Source organism: Bidens hawaiensis, unplaced genomic scaffold (genome assembly GCF_021521415.1).
Source record: "Bidens hawaiensis isolate Kalapana, Puna unplaced genomic scaffold, B.hawaiensis_p1.1 tig00002477_1, whole genome shotgun sequence".
In the NCBI taxonomy this organism is placed as follows: domain Eukaryota; kingdom Viridiplantae; phylum Streptophyta; class Magnoliopsida; order Asterales; family Asteraceae; genus Bidens; species Bidens hawaiensis.
The window spans coordinates 3,148,377-3,166,837 of NW_027491136.1; the positions used below are offsets into that span (position 1 = coordinate 3,148,377).

General features: G+C 31.2%; 2 protein-coding genes across 2 annotated transcripts; both read right to left on the reverse strand.

The window, feature by feature from the left end:
• Positions 1-698: 698 nt before the first annotated feature.
• LOC143619714 (uncharacterized) lies at positions 699-2,102 on the reverse strand. Its single transcript, XM_077091581.1, has 5 exons — positions 1,554-2,102; positions 1,320-1,460; positions 1,126-1,245; positions 947-1,042; positions 699-831 (listed from the first exon to the last, which is right to left on the reverse strand). The coding sequence occupies exons 1-5, from the start codon at positions 1,773-1,775 to the stop codon at positions 727-729; spliced, it is 684 nt and encodes a 227-aa protein (XP_076947696.1). The 5' UTR covers positions 1,776-2,102; the 3' UTR covers positions 699-726.
• A 14,897-nt stretch (positions 2,103-16,999) lies between these two features.
• On the reverse strand, positions 17,000-17,428 carry LOC143619548 (bZIP transcription factor 44-like). Its single transcript, XM_077091444.1, has one exon. The coding sequence runs from the start codon at positions 17,426-17,428 to the stop codon at positions 17,000-17,002; it is 429 nt and encodes a 142-aa protein (XP_076947559.1).
• Positions 17,429-18,461: the final 1,033 nt, after the last annotated feature.

Genomic DNA, 18,461 nt, shown 5'->3' on the forward strand with positions numbered 1-18,461 from the left:
TATAGGCTAACGAGTTCAATTTCAGTCAGCGGCTCGAGTTAAAGAATTTGATTATAATTGATTCAATTAGTAGGCAATTACTCGTTATTTCCATATGGACGACTGGCGTGGATGTTAAGCATCAACAACTACTGATTTTACGGGTCAAACGAAGCGAAAATATGGAGGGGGGGTCGTCGGTGGTGACGGGGAGAGGAAGAAAAGGGGGGGGGGGGGAGTTTTATTATTTTGCAATATAGTCCTTGTGGTTTGGGCTGGGTCCAGAAATTAGTTAAACAAAAGTTTAGGGTCCAAAAGTTCATATAATCGATACTTTAACGATCTACAAAACGTTAATGCGTGAAACACAATAACGACAAAATTGTGTGACATAATTAATACCTTGACTTAATAAATAATATTCGGTTACAAGACGGAAAAAATAAAACAAATACGATTATAAAAGAGGAAAAGAAAAAAAAAAGACGAATGTCACACTTATAACTGAAATATTGTGATGGTCTGTCCCTTATACTGTTTGGACTAATTCCCAAACGATGTTTTTATAACATATTGCATATATTAGTTCCTATTTGTCTTTGAATTTGATTAAGCTTTCGACTAGTACCATTGAAATATTTGAATCTAAAGGTTATCTAAAAACAATACCTTATGATTTTTCACGAAGCCAAATTCACAAAAGAAATATTAATAGTGAATGCAGGTTTATACATTAGCATGCTAGAGCTATCTGGTTTTGGATGTAGATCTCTTAATCAGCTTGTATTTCACCATTTTGGCAATCTTGTAGAACCAGAAAGCATTGACTAGCTGAAGTCCCAAGGCCATTGCCTGCACACAATCAATACAGAAGGTCCAAAAAAAGTTCAAAATCGGGTTGTGCCAACTCATTGATGCATACAATCTTGAAGTTCTTGACCAATTGAATAATATAACTTTATAATACCTTGATGAGAATAGGATTCGGGGCGGATAGTGTAACATAACATAGATATGGTCCAAAACCCATTCTTGCAAGTGTAAATATCACCGCAAATGCAACCTGTAAATTCAATAAAGTAGTATTCAATTAACCAAAAAGAACATCTTTAATTTTTAAGAATTGAGAAAACATAAGGAACTAACATCAGCTGCTAGATTAAGATCAGTATCCTTATAACCAAGTTCTTTGAGAAGCTCTCTTAAATGGAGAAATGGGCTAGAAATCTCTGTGATCCATAATGCAGCAACCATTTCTGACCCACACTACACATCCCATCATTTATGGCACCAAATTCATTTCAAGGAAAAGTTATTAAAAAAATGTCACATAAAAGTACCTTTTCATAAGCAAGGCCTGCTCCAATTCCAACTATGCTAACTAAATGATGAACCGAATTATCGATCTTTATATACTTGTCAAATAAACAACATATTAAATCATAGATTAAGTAAGCAAGAGTAACTCCTAAAGCTTTCATCTGTTCACAAAAATCAAAGAAAACACTATTACAAAATCAAGATTTTCACAAAATTAATGAAGTTTCAACAAAATTTTAAAAAATTTGTAGAACCTGGAGAGGGGAAGAATTTGAAGCCAACGGACAAACTGGACAGCTCCAGTCTTGAACAGACTTAGACGACAAATACACCGCGAACAAAGCATGAATTGTGGAAACGATACGGTTACAGAAATCGAAAGACCTTTTTGGGAAAATCTTTCTTGTTAAAAAGAATGCACTTGTCCATGAGATCACTCCGGAAACAACTAGATAAACCTTTGCATAGTCTTCCATAGCTAGTTGATCCAAGCAGCTCCTTTGATCAAGTGTCCTAAATAAACAACATAAGAGTCATCAAGATCAGTTTTACAATCACAATGCTATGAAGTTAGTTATTTGTTTTCACTTAAGAAGGAAAAAAACAGCTAGCATAAAGCAATAAATGAGGAGCTTTAGGTTGAGAGAAGTTGGTGGTTGTTGGAATCTATATTTAGATATATTAATTGGGAGCTAGAGGGGGGAGATGGTAGAGGTGGGTAAGCTGTATTTAGTATCTGTATGTACACAATCAAAATGATTTGGACATTTAACCAACACATGATATATTAAACATGACATGAGTTTAGTATATATTATCCATCATTTAAAGTATTTTTAGTTAGGTTACCATTTGCCAAATAATTCAGTAGACCGATCATTTCTAACTGAAAAAATCCCATTTAATTTCCTCCTCCACATGTATACAGTCATGTAAAATCTTAAATTTGAAATCCGTTTCTATTTTAAATCTTAGAATAAAAATCTTATGTTAGTCAGAATCAAGTTGAAGCCTGGAACAAATGTCTTACGTAAAACATATGGATACCAAGTCTAAGACCTCTGACATCAAGCTATGTCCTAGGAAAATCTGGAAAGAATCGTATTAGTTTTTGTTTCAGTTGTACATGGATGCGTTTCCTCTAGTCGTGTTTCTTGATAAACCGGTAATGGTTAATATCCCAAAGTGATTCATTGTAACACCATGATCTCGATAAAGAGACGCACCGATCATAAATATAGCGTCATGTATACTTAAAATGTTACAATGTTTAATACCTTAATAAGAAACAGAAAGTCTAAGTCATTACATTATCACAACAAATGCATTTCAAGGCATCCAACTCGCCACACCCGAGTAATCTTGGGTTGAAGGAGTATCCATCCCCCCCCCCCCCCTTTTTCCCTCTTTCCTCTCTTCGTAAGTGTGAAATTGTTGGAAACAAGGGGCAACACACCACTTGCCCTTACGTCTTTTAAATAGCCAACAAGAGAGGATGATAGAGCCAATTGTTCGTGAGCGAACAATGGAAATGATAAAAACAAGAAAAAAAAAAGTATAAGTCTATTTAATGAAGACTCAAGTTCGATTCCTACTTGTGTCACTTTGGGTGGATATATTGGCAATGAAGGGTTTGAGCTAGGCCTCATGCAAAGGTTGTCAGTTTGAACCCCGAGCCCACCCGGGTTTTCGTCCCACCGTGTGTTACGCCAGAGAGTTATGCTCTTGTGGCGGCACAATGACTGTCAATGTAACACCCCGGCTAAAGCGAAAACGCCTGAGTATGACGTACAGATTGCTCAAACACACGTGACACTATTAGGCGACCATAATAACATTATTTCATTTAAATCTTCATGTAACACAAGTTTATCAAATAATACAAGTTGTAGCAAAAAAATAAACAAATTATAAGTTGTTCTTTGAATATCCTATAGGCATGTTATGTGTCTTCTAACTTTCATCCTCGTATCTTTACACCTGTAACATATGTATAAAATAAAGTCAGCTATGAATATAGCTGGTTAGGTTCCCACAGTTTGATATAATACGTAAAAATTATACAATTCATGGACAAGTGATAAACGAGCAAGTAAAGTCCTTTCCAGTTGGTATCAACCAACGTACTCGATAATCGCGCAAGTAAGGTCCTTTCCAGTTGGTAACAACCAACGTACTCGGATAATGAGGCCCTTTTCCACTTGATACAAATGGACCAGAGTGCAAAGGGGAACGTATGATCATACTTATTGAGGCTACCACGTGCAAGTAAATTCGTGCAAGTAATCAAGTAACACACAAGTCCATATAGTGAATTGCAGTTTGTAAGCGAAATTGTAATACTTTGAATTTGTAATAAGATACATATGCTACCCCAAAATATGAAAACGTTTAAAAAAGGGTTGTGAGAAACTCACCTCGAAATTGAAGATAACATTGCAATTGAAATCGAAAGTACGATAATGAAACCGAGGCAACCAAAAGTACGTTTAAAGAATCCCAAAACGATTGAACTTCTTGAGCAATAAATGAAATGTAAAGAAAAATCAAGACTAGCTAACGGAATAACAAGAGTTAATTATTTGTTGGGAAAATGTATTATTTTATTATATCTTTTATTAGCATTTTATGGCGTATAATATTATATTTAAACTTTAACGGAATTTTAACGTTTTAATTTATTTAAATATTCTTTTAAATAATTTTACACTATTGTGAGGGATGTAATATTTGCAAATTACGGACTTTAACGATAGTTTTAAGTTGAAAATGATTGTGTTAACGAATTATAAAGTCTAACGAAATAAAAGCTAACGAATTATAAACTAACGTTAACAGTTTAAATTAATTTATGACGATTCTAACGTTTATGGAACATTGGTTTTAACGTAGTTTCTATCTCAAATCATTAGTTCAGCGTACTAACGTTATTAACTAAAATATATAAATAATATAAAATAATATTAACAGGTTGTAAATAAATTAAATAATATAATATTGTCGGGTTTCATGAAACTAACGGAATTGAGAAGTTGGTTTTTGGATTTTTTTTAAAAAAGATAGAATATAAATTTCACTCATCTTCATTTAGTTTGAAAGGATTTTTATTTGATTTAAAATAATTTCAATAATTTAATTTTGTTATTAATAATATGTGAACAAGGTTAAAAAAATGCAAAATCAAAATGGCATGAACAGGGTTCGAACACAGGTCTTCAAATCCACACACACATAAACTAACCGGTTGGACTATCTTGACATTTAGGTTAAAGATGGAAATAGAAATATAATAATTAACATTCCATTTCATCTTCTTCCTCATAGACAACCTTAGGTTATAATCTGTTAATTCATATTATGTTCGAAGAATTAATTTTAGGGGTTTTGATTAAAGGTTAAAGACGAACAAAGATCATGTAATTATTACCTGGAAAGACCCTTGGTTGACGGAGAACGAGCTTTGCCGGAAAAACGAATTTTCGACGGTTTATTTAGTGACCTTAGGGCGTTTGTTATTGTATTATGAGATGATGAATGAGTTTAGAATGAGTTTAGACAGTGATTTGGATCCTTTATATAGGATTAATTGGAACGTAAATTGTTTAATGCTCGTTAATGTGATTTAACATGTATTCCGGCCGACGGTTAAGGCTTAATACACGCGAATTAGTTTGTTATAATGCATTAATAAGGAATATTAAGAGTTTGCCGTTATGGTCTAAGGCCGTTATGTGAATTAATCGGATTAAAACATGCGTTATGTGGTGGTTAATGGCTCGCCGGATTTGTTGTAGTTCGCCGGAATTTGTCCGGCCGGAAAAACGTGTTCAAGGAAAGGACCACTGTTGGTTATATTAAATTTAATATCTTAATTTAAACATATTTACACAATAACCCCTGAAGTTTCAAATTTCTTTAAAACATAAATTAATATAGCATTTACACTTTAAACCTTGTACTTTGAGAAGTTATAAAAAAATGAAAAGGAAGTTTGAATACTTTGATGATTTTTTTTATATTACACCCGAATCATTTGCAACGCGTTTAACTTTAGTGAAAACTTTTAAATCCCGGAGTTTCGTTAATTGATCAAAATGAATAAGAAAACGAACGAAAAAAAAAACACCTATAACTTTTTAGACACGAATAAAATGAAATGACGAAACGAGTCGGTTTAAAGAGTATGAATGTAAATTCAAACGAATATTACCGAATATTACGTAAAAAGAAACTTGAAATATTATATTGACAATGCACGTTAAACAGGGATACAATGAAATGACTAAACGGCTCTTTCAAAAGAAAACAAATACGAATTCGAATATCATTTAACTAAAGTTATATAAATAGACGAAATGAACTTGAGAAATATGTATTTATACATATATATATATATATATATATATTTAACAAAACCGAAAATTTAAAACGGGTCGGGTTTTCAGGTTTAAAAGTAACGAATGTTACAGTCAAGTGGTAGCCAGCGGTATGTTTTATCGGGGAAACGCCCAAGCCAAACTCTGAAGCCAGCGTGTGCCAGGTTAAGACAGCATAGTCTAGTCAGAGTGGGGCAACGGGACTCTCCAAATTTAGAGGGTACGGTAGCCAAAATATAAGAAAGTCGTCGTTTCAAAAAAAAAATTAAATAAAAATAATAAAAAAAATGAAGTTTGGGGATGCATGTGATTGGTGGAAGCATGATAGATCCCATCTCCCTTGTTCCTCGTGCCCGTTAAGCTTTAGCGAAGAAAGGGCAAAAGCCCTCGTTGGCACTCCCGTAAGTTGGTTTGAGGGTGACTAATGAGTATGTTGGTGAGGTGGCTTGGGCACCACCATGCTATGACGGTCTTAAGTTTCATGAAGATGAAATAAAGACATTGCAACGGTCATATAGCCGTTGCAACCATCGGGACAATCAGTGTTGCTACCTCGTTCGGGGCTAGTTTATATCAGGCCCAACCCACCTAGGGTTGTGTTTCCGGCAGGGCCAAGCCTTCCCGAGCCCACCCTGCATCCGTTCTATCCTCCCTTGTATTACATCTATTTATGTTTTCCTAAAAGTTGTTAATGGAACCCTGGCTCCACTTAATATAGAGATTAATGATTGAAACTCTATAAACTCCACGTGTGACATCCCTCGATTTGGGGTTAAATTGTATTTGTATTTGTTTTTATGTTGTAAACCGACCCGATTTATATCCCAAACATTTCAAATATATAAAATTTTGGATTTTATGTTACTAAAACATTCCCGCTTGTCTAATTTGAAAAACCCATTTTACGGATTCGAAAATGGACTTAAAACGCTCAAGATACATCAAAAACGAACTTCCGGACGTGAACTGACGTGCTGACCAACAGCAGACCAGCCCCATCTTTTTTTTGTTGTTGTTTTGTGACTTTTCTTGACCCCTCTTGCATTCAAACCTTGATATCACACCCCATGCTTGACCCTTTCAACCCACCCTATATATACACCCATATCCCCTTCATTAATCCTTGCTCATTCATCTCTTTCTCTTCCAATTCTCAAGCAATCAAAGGTGTTCTTCATATTTTTTTGGCAGTTTAACTTACATTATAATCAACTTGTTAACACTTATTTATACTTTAAGATTGTTATACAACATATATATAGTAGCACCCTTTGTACCTTCGGTGGGCATTTCTCCAGTCTCGGTCGGTTAAGTGTCCGGCCCATAAGACAAAGCTACATGGAAGACTCGTAGTAGTCCTTGATTATATATATTTTCTGCATCCAACTATCAAACTTGTTATACTTGTTTAACTTCTGCTCATCTTATTTCTATTTTACATTTTGAGTTCCATGGTTATGGGTTTGTAGAGACTAGCCTCGGTTATTCCGTAAATAGCTCCAAACCGGAAGCCGAACTCTTGTTTACTAGTTTGTTTAAATAGTTGTATAAACATGTTTTATGTAAGATTTGAGTTTCTAAAAAACATTTTAATTAGTTCCATGGTTATGGGTTTGTAGAATCTAATCTCGGTCTTATCCCGAAACAAGATCCGAACCGGAAACCGAACTTTCGTTTAAAGATTTTGTTGTTGACTTTTTTGTATGTAAGACTTTGATATTATTATTTATAAATTATTTTACAAGTTCTATGATTTTTGGACATATGGTAACCATTATTGGCCTTATTCCAAGATAAAAACCGAACCAGACCGAACTAAACCAAGTCTACTCGCTTAAGACACGCAAGTGTGTTTTTAACCATTAAAGCTTATATATTTCTTTAAAAATACTTTATAAACTGATTTTAATTATTTTCACAAAGTACTCGGAATGTTGAATCCAACTTGATCTTATAACAAAGTTTGGACCGATTAAACCGAACACTCGCTTAACGGACGTTGTTAGTTCTAAAACAATAGAACTACATACTTGGTTAAGTCTCTTTAAGATTTATTGAGTTATCTCTTTTACATTTATTATTTTGGGAAAGTTGACTTTGGGTTTGGTCAAGTCACCAAGACCCAAACCGACCACCCGAACACTCGTTAAAACCCGTTTTAGTATCTATATTATAAAGGGACTTGCTTTCTTGCATTTTTACCCACCTTATTACTTAACATAGGTTGAGTAAAATTAAGGGCTAGATACTTTAACCCGGTTTCGAGGAAACTTACATTTTTAAAGGACTATTATTATAATTTATTAAATATTTACATTTTAAACCTTAAACTTTAAATTGTTTACATTTCTTATCATTTATTTTCGTTTGAAGACTTCCAAGACAACTTTTCTAATACAAGACTTCTTCTCCTTTAGGCTTCGTTCGTTAAAATCATCGTTCCGGTTAATCTCCAAATCATCAAATCTTTCAAGTTTATTACTTGAATGTGAGTACTTTTATCCCCCGTTTTCACTCTTTTATATTTTGGGGGTGACATTGCAAACTTATTCAAATCCAAATGATTTATACTTGAGTCTTAAACCACAAACTTTATTGTATACTTTACTTAAATAAATGCTCGATTTGGTGATTATATGCTTATATGCTTAAGTGCTAATGTGTTTACTGCTTTTGGATAGTTGATTCAAAAATCCGAGTATATCTGGCATCCCCTTATAGAAAGGTGTCGTTAATGTATTCTTATTAACGATTTCATACAAAATCCGAGTATATTTGGCATCCCCTTATAGAAAGGTGTCGTTAATGTATTCTTATCAACGATTTTATTTATCTAAATTGTTGCTATTATTTATTGTTTTGTATACAAGTTGTGGAATTTCATATTATATATCTATTGTTCAAAAACTATGAAATTGCTCACCAACCTTTGTGTTGACAAATTCTATTTATGCAATGTTACAGGTTTGACTTTAGGTTGACTCGAGGACTTGAAGAAAAAACGTTATCGAGACTATTAGAATATTAGCAAAACGAACAATATTTTATTTACTATGATTTGAATTCGGTTATTGTATGAACAAGTTATGTGACTCTTTGTGTTTTTATGAATTTAAATGAGTTGATTAAATATTGTCACTTAATAGTGTCGTGTGCTATGAACAATCGGTTGCGCCCCGACGTTTCCGTCAATGGTCGGGGTGTGACACCACGCACCATCATTAAGTGTGTATGAAGCCTAAAAAACTGATCCGAAACAAAAAAAATAAATTAATCAAACCTTTATGTTTTTATAAAAACCGAACTTTCGATTTGGTTTCGGTTTTACTTGTCACTAAAACCGAAAAGCCGAATCTAACTTACAGATTTTTAAATTTATTTTAAATTTTTAGTAATTTATAGTTGTTCAGTATATAGTTTAACTCAAATATTTTAGCCCAATTGCATAATAATAAAATAACTATTAACTAAAAAAATAATTGCGGAGTAATTCTTATTAGAGGTGTATAAAACCGGTTTTAAACCCAAACCGAGCCGGTTTATAAATCGAACCAGTTTGGTCAACGGCTGGTCAAAACCGGTTTGACTCAAACCGGTTTAGACAGGCCGGCCTGGTCACGTCGGTTCGGTCTGATAACCGGTTTTCCTCAAACCGGTTCGGTTTTAAAACCGGTTTGGTAGATCTTAAGAGGAACCGGTCCTGAAACTGGCGGTTTGGGAACCGGTTTGAGTGAAACCGATTTTAAACCCAAACCGGTTCGGTTGTCTAAAACCGGGTTTTTTTACACCTCTAATTCTTATCTCGGTCGACAACCCTTGTTCTCCGTACTTTTGATTTGAGCTGGTTTTCGAATCTGTGCAGCGGCTGCAAGTAACCATGGAGGCCCAATTAGCTGGATGTTTTAAGGCCACTTAATTTAATAATTTAATATGTGCAACCTATATAACAGCGTATTCGTAATGTTTCACTAAAAGAAATTAGATTTTAATAACTCTTTGCTTCCTTTCAATGTTTTAAAAACCGGTACATACCGGCCGGTTGAACCGTTTATACCGGATTTTTGTAAGAAAACCGGTGTTTAGATTCCAGTATTTTTAGGCGGTTTACTAGAACATCATACTGTCGGTTTTTTTAAAAATACCGGTTTAAATCGGTAAACCGGTTTTAAATCCAAGAGATTTTTGATATTTTTTGCGACCGATATTTTTCAAAAATGACGTTTAACATAGAGGATAAAATTGAAAATAGTAAACATGCTAAACGACGATTCGTTAATCAACTAATTTTGTATCATGAAAATCTAATGTTGGTTTATTTACATTCTTTGTAATTGATAAATTTCGTATACAAAGTACAAACTTTCTATCTGACTCAACCATTGTTCATGTGTGATATTTGGTTCAAGTGTGATGTTTATTAATGTACTTTCGTGTTATTTTTTGAGTTGAAATTGTATTTATGTGGAATTACAAGGTAAACTATTCAACTTGGTTGACCCTCCCGGTATATTCCAGTTCAACCGGTTATACCATTTTGAACTAAATCCAGTACGAGCAAAATACCGGTTTTTTAAAACATTGCTTTCTTTCTCTTTTTTTTTGTCAGTTGGCTAATAATATTATTACCTTAAAAAATAGCTATTATCGGTCCCATTTTTCACACTAATAATTTAACTCAGCTAAGTTTTTTTTTTAATTTTAAACTGATGTTAGAGATTTTGATCGAAATGAGGATACGAACCAATTGATATAAACTAGTTTGAAACGGTGCTCCAAACAACAATTCAGTGCTTCAATTTGGGTGTTTAAATTGTGGATTAACAAAAATCAAGCCGTTTTGACGTAAGTTTTGCATCAGCCGAATCATATCCCCCTTCCGTTCTAAATTAGCCCTAAGACATCAGTTTGAAATTCGAAAAATACCTAATGGAGTTAAGGTGTTTTTTTTTTAAAAAATATATGTCCAATTAAAACAATTAGTGTGAAATGTGGGACATGTGACAGTTACTTTTTAAGTTTGGATTATTATCGGCCAATTAAAAAAAATGTAAAAATTTTAAACTCGTATGTCATTTTAAATTTTAACAAACTAAGATTTGAGAGAATCTCTAAATTATTTCAATATGAAAATATTTTCACAAATCTAGATGAATCTTAGATTATTCAGACGTTGTTTATATCACAAATCCCCAACAATGTAGGTTCAAGGTTCACGATGAAGATCACGTTTTGAAGACTCGTAAACATAGCATTTTTTATTATTCTATATATTCATTTGCTTAAAATGCATATTCATAAAACTTGGATAATCAAGCATAAAACTTATTCCACCGAATTATGTTTTATTGATTCAGTTTGGTTCTCAAGATAATTTGATCACTTCATTTCTATATTTCTATATTTTGGGCCTTTCATGTGGGCCTTGCCTATAATAATAAAGCCGTTCCAAAAAAATAAAAAAGAACCAACACAAGTATAGGTGTCTTATATAAGTTATAATCATTTTAAGACACGTTGTCACTTCATATGACTTTTCGTGATCAGGTTTCTCACAACAAGTATTGGTGTAACCACCAACTCTTGATGTTTGGTGATATCACTTCATATCCTATCAACTGATTTAAATCACGTCTTCGGGTCCCTCAAGGCGACCCTACTGTCACGTGAAAGTTGGTCGTGGAGAGTATGAAGATCTTTTTACTTTTTACATTATTTCTAGTAATATTTTATAAATTTTAAGCTGGTTGATTCAAGTTCATTTCGTGATGACTTATATATATATATATATATATATATATATATATATATATATATATATATGGTTAGGTTAAAATAAAAACCCAATTGAGTTGTGAAAACTTTAGAAACTCATTCTCAACCACATGTTTTAATTAAATATTAAATCATGTGGTCCACGATTAAAGTTAATAAAAAATCTTAACATAAATATAATTTTTTCTCTCTCCTAAAAACATATAAAAAAATGTTAAAAAATAGCAAAACAATTTTTTTAATATTTCGATGTTTTGTATTAAATGTTACAACATATATTACATGTAACTAAACAAAAAAAAACGATGTTACATAGGGTTTTCGCGGGTTTTCACAACTTAAATGAGTTTTCATTCTATATTTTGCATATATATATATAGGGAGAGGATCAAGAGAGAACTCCTTCTTAAATAGAGAACTAATAAAGAAATATTTTTAATTTTATTAAAAAAAATATTTTTAAATTTCCGTTTTTGCCATTATTCTTATATTATGTTACCATTTACTCGAAAAATATAAAAATAAATAAAAAAAACTCGTTGTAGTGCACATATGCAATACATCGACTTTTTTTTATTGCATATGTGCACTGGTGTGTATTTTGATAAGTGCAATAATGTTGAATAGCATATATGCAATTTTTTGTATTGTATTAGTGCAATAGTGTTATATTATATACAAAAATACCAAAAAAACAATATAGTGCATATGTGCATTAGTGTTGTATTACGTATATGGGATATTTTGTTTCGAGTATAATTATTAGTGTTTGTATTTACATATATTTAATAGTGTGTATTGTATAATGCAATTGTGTTGTATTATATGCAATAAAACACTATCGTATATATGCAATACACATTAGTGCACATATGCACTATATCGCCGATTTTTTTTAGGAACAATATCATCTTATTAGAAAGAGGAAAGATAAAAAAATAACAAAACATTTTTTTAAAAAAAGTTAAAAACAGTTTTTATTAGTTCTCTAGTTCTCTCTTTAAGATGAGTTCTTTCTAGATCTCACCCCTATCTACCTATTCTAATAAAGTAAAATAAATGTAAACACTTGTCATGTTTTGGTTAATTCTCACAATTTTTTCCCTCCAAAACTAATATACCATAATATATATGTAACTAGTTTTAGAGCCCGTGTCACACACGGGACAATTCAAATTATAAAATTATAAGTAAAACAAATAATTACATAGCGTATATGAAAAAAAAATGTATTACATCTATGCTTGTATCTATACAATGTGTACATAAATTGATTTTATTTATATCACAAAATTATTTTTTTAAATGAACTTAATAAAAAAATACTCGTACAAAAACGTACCTGAGAATATTTCTTTATATTGAAAAATTCATTCTCGGTGCCATATATGTATAATTGAAAGACTTTTGGTTATGAACCAATTTCGGAAATAAAGCTTCTCATACGATAGTAGTTCTAACCATTCAGTCTAAATACAAAATGAGCGTTACCTTTATTGATATATTTATCAATTTACCACTAATTAAAGGAAAGTAAAACATTAAATTGTAACAATGGATGTTCTTCAATAGCTATGTTTTTCTGAGCTACACCATGAAAAAGATTTTGATAAATTTCAGAGGGCTTATCGACTTTGTCATAATGACAACATAAAAATAACATGTTAACCCATCCAATTTTGTGAATATTTTGTTTCATTTGAGCATAGTTTTCCATGACATGCTTCCCATACAACGTTCTGATCCTCATTGAAGGAAAAATTAATGTTAACATAAATATTTCAAAATTGATAAAAGTTAGAAGCATTAATAGGCATTGGGGTGGTATGTCGAAAATGTCCGCAGTCTTTTCTTACATTTGAATAGTTGAGGAAAAAATAGTCAGTTTGCCAAATTCCTAACCTTTTGATTATTTTAAAAAATGCCCTTAAAAATAAATTTTAAATTCGAATCATGTTTAAAATTCCAACTTTCATACTTTTGACATTTCAAAGTCAACACTTTGAACCCATAACAAATTTGACGATAAATCTATTTTGCATTCTCAAACATTTAAAAATACTCAAAGTTTCAATTTTGACCCATAACAAATTTTGGTCTAAACGTAGTTAAGTTGTACCAAATAATCTATTTACCAACTTATTGACCCATAATATTAAATTTTAGTTCCATAAAAAACCCGATAACAATTTTCATTTGAGAAACATGATTGTTGTTGATTTTTGAAATTCACCCAAGGATTTTGAAATATGTAGTAAAATAGTATGTTGATATTTATATTTATAAAAATATATAGATATTATATAAATATAGTGTAAATGGAAAGTGAATAATTATTGATTTGTTACATATATTAAGGTAAATTAGTTTTGGAGGGAAAAAAATGTAAGAATTAATCAAGACATGACAAGTGTCCACATTTATTTTACTTTATTAGAATAGGTAGATAAATCAATAATTATTCACATTCTCTTTACACTATATTTATATAATATCTAATATTTTTATAAATATAAATATTAACATATTGTTTTACAACATATTTTAAAATACTTGGTGAATTTAAAAAATCAACAACAAATCATGTTTGTCAAATGAAAATTGTTTCGGGTTTTTTAGTGGAACTTAAATTTGATTTTATGGGTCAAAAGTTGGTAAATAGATTGTTTGGTACAAGTTAACTACATTTTGGTCAAAATTTGTTACGGGTCAAAAATAAAAATTTTGAGTATTTTTAAAAGTTTGAGAATGCAAAATAGATTTATCGTCAAATTTGTTATAGGTTCAAAGTGTTGACTTTAAAATGTCAAATGTATGAAAATTAGAATTTTAAACATGATTCGGGTTTCAAGTTTATTTTTAAGAGTATTTTTTGGAATAATCAAAAGGTTCGGGATTTGGCAAACTGATTATTTTTCCCTCAACTATTAAAATTTAAGAAAAGATTTCGAACACTTTCGACATGCCTATCAATGCTTAGCTTTTATCAAATTCGATATATTTATGTCAATATTAATTTTTCCTTTAATGGTGATCAGAACGTTGTATGGGAAACATGTCATGCAAAACTATGCTCAAATGAAACAAAATATTCACAAAATTGAATGGGTTAACATGTTACTTTTTAAGTTGTCATTAGGACAAAGTCGAGAAGCCATCTGAAACTTATCAAAATCTTTTTCATGGTGTAGCTCAGAAAAACATAGTTTTTGAAGAACATCCATTGTTATAATTTAATGTTCTACTTTCCTTTGATGGGTGATAAATTGATAAATATATCAATAAGGTAACGCTCCTTTTGTATTTAGGCTGAGTGGTTAGAACTACTATCGTATTAGAAGTCTTATTTCCGAAATTGGTTCATAACCAAAATTCTTTCAATTATACATATATGACACCGAGAATGAATTTTTCAATAGAACGGGTACGTTTTGTACTGACATTTTTTTATTTTAAGTTCATTTAAAAAAATCATTTTGTGATATATATAAAATCAATTTATGTACACATTGTATAGATACAAGCATAGATGGAATACATTTTTTTCATATACGCCATGTAATTATTTGTTTTACTTATAATTTAATAATTTAAATTATTCCGTATGTAACACGGGCTCTAAAACTATAATATATATATATAGGGGAAGTATAAAATAAAAACACACTTGAGTTGTAAAAACCCTATGTAACATCGTTTTTTTTTGTTTTTTTTTGTTACACACGTAATATATGTTGTAACATTTAATACAAAACATCGAAAACTAAAAAAAAATGTTTGTTATTTTTTAACATTTTTTTACTAATTTTTATATATATTTTCAGGAGAGAGAAAAAGTTATATTTATATTTACATTTTTTATTAACTTTAATTGTGAACCACAAGTTTCAAACTTTAATTAAAAACATGTGGTTGAGAATGTGTTTCTAGAGTTTTCACAACTTAAGTGGGTTTTTATTTTAACCTTACCATATATATATATATATATGTATATATATATATATATATATGGGAGATTTCAAATGAGAATTCCTTTGAGTTTTAAGAACTCGAAAGAACTCAGTGTAACGATTTTTTTTTTCGAATTTTTTTTACACATACGTAATATATGTAAGTTACATACACGTAAAAAATTACAGAATTTTTTACGCACCGAGCCGACTTTTTACACATGTGTAATGAACGTAAAAGTTAGTGTAACCACTTACATCTTTATTCTCTCTCTTACTTTGACTTTTTTGCCATATTTAATCTCAACCACATATTTCAATCCACCTAATTAAATGTATGGCCTAGAATTGAGTTCTTAAGTTTTTAAAAATTCAAGATAGTTCTCAAAATATCCCTCTCATATATATATATATATATATATATATATATATATATATATGCACAATGTACAAATATCTGATGCATATAAAATCACTGTATTCATCAATAATTAATATCAACATAGATTCCTTTCAATAAAAGACAACTACATATGATAAGACATTTTTGTCAAGAATTGATTAATAATCAATCATATTTTCGTGACTGAAAACGAGGCATTTTAACAAATTTCAAAACCACTTCCATTACGTAGCCCACTTGTGTTTTTCAATCTTAAAATTTTTGATAATAACATATGTGGCAGGTTAATGTTTGATTTGTTTCTCTCATAAATATAACCAAATTTAAATATAAAACGAAAAAAAAGGTTAATGTGATTATCTTTCATTCATAAATAAAAGAGTTTACACAAATCTCATGTTTTTATTATTTAAATTTGTTTTGTAGCAAACGCTTTTATTGATCAAGTCATTAAAGTTTGTATAACTTGTTAAAAATTAAGTTATCAAAAATTCATAAATATCATAATAATATAATTTTGATAATACAGCCAAATCTGATTTAATAATCCATATTAATACCTAATACCCATCAAATGATAATAATCCGCATAGGCCGATACTACTTTTAACATTCACTTTCTTTAGCGACGGTTGTCTTACTTTAACGGATAAGTAACTGTGTTTCTTTTGTTTCTAATGAATAATTGAATGATTTTACCTGATGATAATGTTATAAATTAGAGGTAAACGAAATAAAATGAGAATTGCTCTTGAAGCGGAAATGAAAGGTAATTTATGATTATCAGTTATCACATCCTCAATATTAACTATTAGCGTCCAATAAATCATAACTTTATTATAATATATCACTAAGATACAATTCTACAAGAAATATAATAATGCATTGTGATAAATTTAGTATAATAATATTAACTTAACTTATTATAAAACACAAACCTTAATAAGAAAAGTCTAATCATAATAATAATGCTAGCATTGTTTTATTATTTAAAAAAGACAATAATTTTAATAATAATAAAGAAAATAAAAATAAATAAAGGCAAGGCGTGATATTCCTTTCTTCCCTTTCCACAGATACCAGAGCCAACCAACCAAACCAACTCAGCCATCATCAAACCTAAAAGTACAACCTAATAAACCACCACCACACCTAACCATACTTGTACAGTACAGTACAACCTCATCATGCATTCATCACTAGTACTGCAACATCTCCGTAGCAGCCATAATTGGTTGCTGGTTCAGGTACATCAGATTCCAAGGATTATTCATAAACTCATAATGGCCTTCAAACTCAAACCCATTGCTGCTGTTGGTGTTGCTCATGAGATTAATAATTTCATTGAGGTAATCCAGCCTCTGGCTGAGCTCACACATCTGAGCTCGTAACACGGAGTTATCCGCTTCCACGTGAGCAAACTGTTGGCTGGTGACGTTAATGGTGGAGAGTATTTGAGCGTTGTCCTTGTTGATCTGGTTGATTTGATCGGTGAGATCGTCCAGATGCTTTTGCTTCCGCATTCGAGATCTTCGGGCCGATTCGCGGTTGGATTGCATTCGCTTCCTTTTCCTTTGATCCGATTCGGATCCGGAGTTTTGGATCTGAGACGAGTTACTTGACGCCATCGAGAGTTATAGATTGATTATTCCAACAAAATAAAAAGAAATCGGATTATTAATTCTTTGAAAAATGATTGATAGATATGTATAATACTATTATGATTAGTGGATTCATAAAGAGGTGTTCATGAGAAGACGTAGAACCAGTAGAGGAAGACGACGGATAAGGATTGAACGAGATGAGTCCGGCGACGAAGGGAGGAGTTGATAGTGAAGCCGGACCGGAGGATTTCACTGAGAACAGGAGACATTAATTTGTAGCATCTAGGTTTTACCGAAATGGAGCATAATAATAGTAACACCGAATACGAGTGGGGTTTCTCAAGGGTTGGCGGAATGAAACAAGGGAAGGGGTGAATAAATACAAGGAAAAGGAGGTTAAAATAATAATAATAATAATAATAGAAAAGGGCGTGATTGGGGACGAAGAAGAGTTTTCAATTGGCAGAAGAAAACAAACGACAGCTGGAGATGGTGGAAAACTACAAAATAATGTAACAGAACACTGCTTACATCTCCATCGCATGTTTAATGTTGATTTTTAGGCTATAAACAGATTTTTAATTTTTTTTCTTTAAATAGATTCATATCTTAATCATTTAATATTTTTTTTTGTTTTTTTTAAAGGTAAATTTCTTTGCCAGCAGTGGGACTTGAACCCAAGACCTTGGTGTTAAGAGACTTTTGTCTCAACCGTTGGACCACCACCCCAATGACTTAATCATTTAATTAATGTTTAATATATTTTTGTGTGTTCTTTCTTTTTTTTTTAAACGTGATTTAGAAAAAGGTTTAACGATATCATTCTTTTTATTCGTGTTGGTTAGGGAATCAACTTATATTTTACACCCTTACATTTCATGTTTTGTTTTTTACTATGGTATATAGCAAGAGATGGAGAGAAATTGAGCGTTTTTCTCGACACATTAAGCATGCCACATTTCAAAAGTGTCTTGTGACGCCAACTTGCATAAATGCATTAATCTTCGTCTTATTTACATATCTTTTGTAATGTGACTCATTGACGTTTTTTCACCGT

What these genes read in the sequence shown, in the direction of transcription:
- LOC143619714 (XM_077091581.1), bottom strand. Translation starts at nt 1,775, where the DNA reads ATGGAAGACTATGCAAAGGTTTATCTAGTTGTTTCCGGAGTGATCTCA. An exon ending in CAGGCCTTGCTTATGAAAAG is followed by an intron (nt 1,246 to 1,319) that starts GTACTTTTATGT and finishes TGGGATGTGTAG; the next exon opens with TGTGGGTCAGAAATGGTTGC. An exon ending in CGAATCCTATTCTCATCAAG is followed by an intron (nt 832 to 946) that starts GTATTATAAAGT and finishes GATTGTGTGCAG; the next exon opens with GCAATGGCCTTGGGACTTCA.
- LOC143619548 (XM_077091444.1), bottom strand. Translation starts at nt 17,428, where the DNA reads ATGGCGTCAAGTAACTCGTCTCAGATCCAAAACTCCGGATCCGAATCG.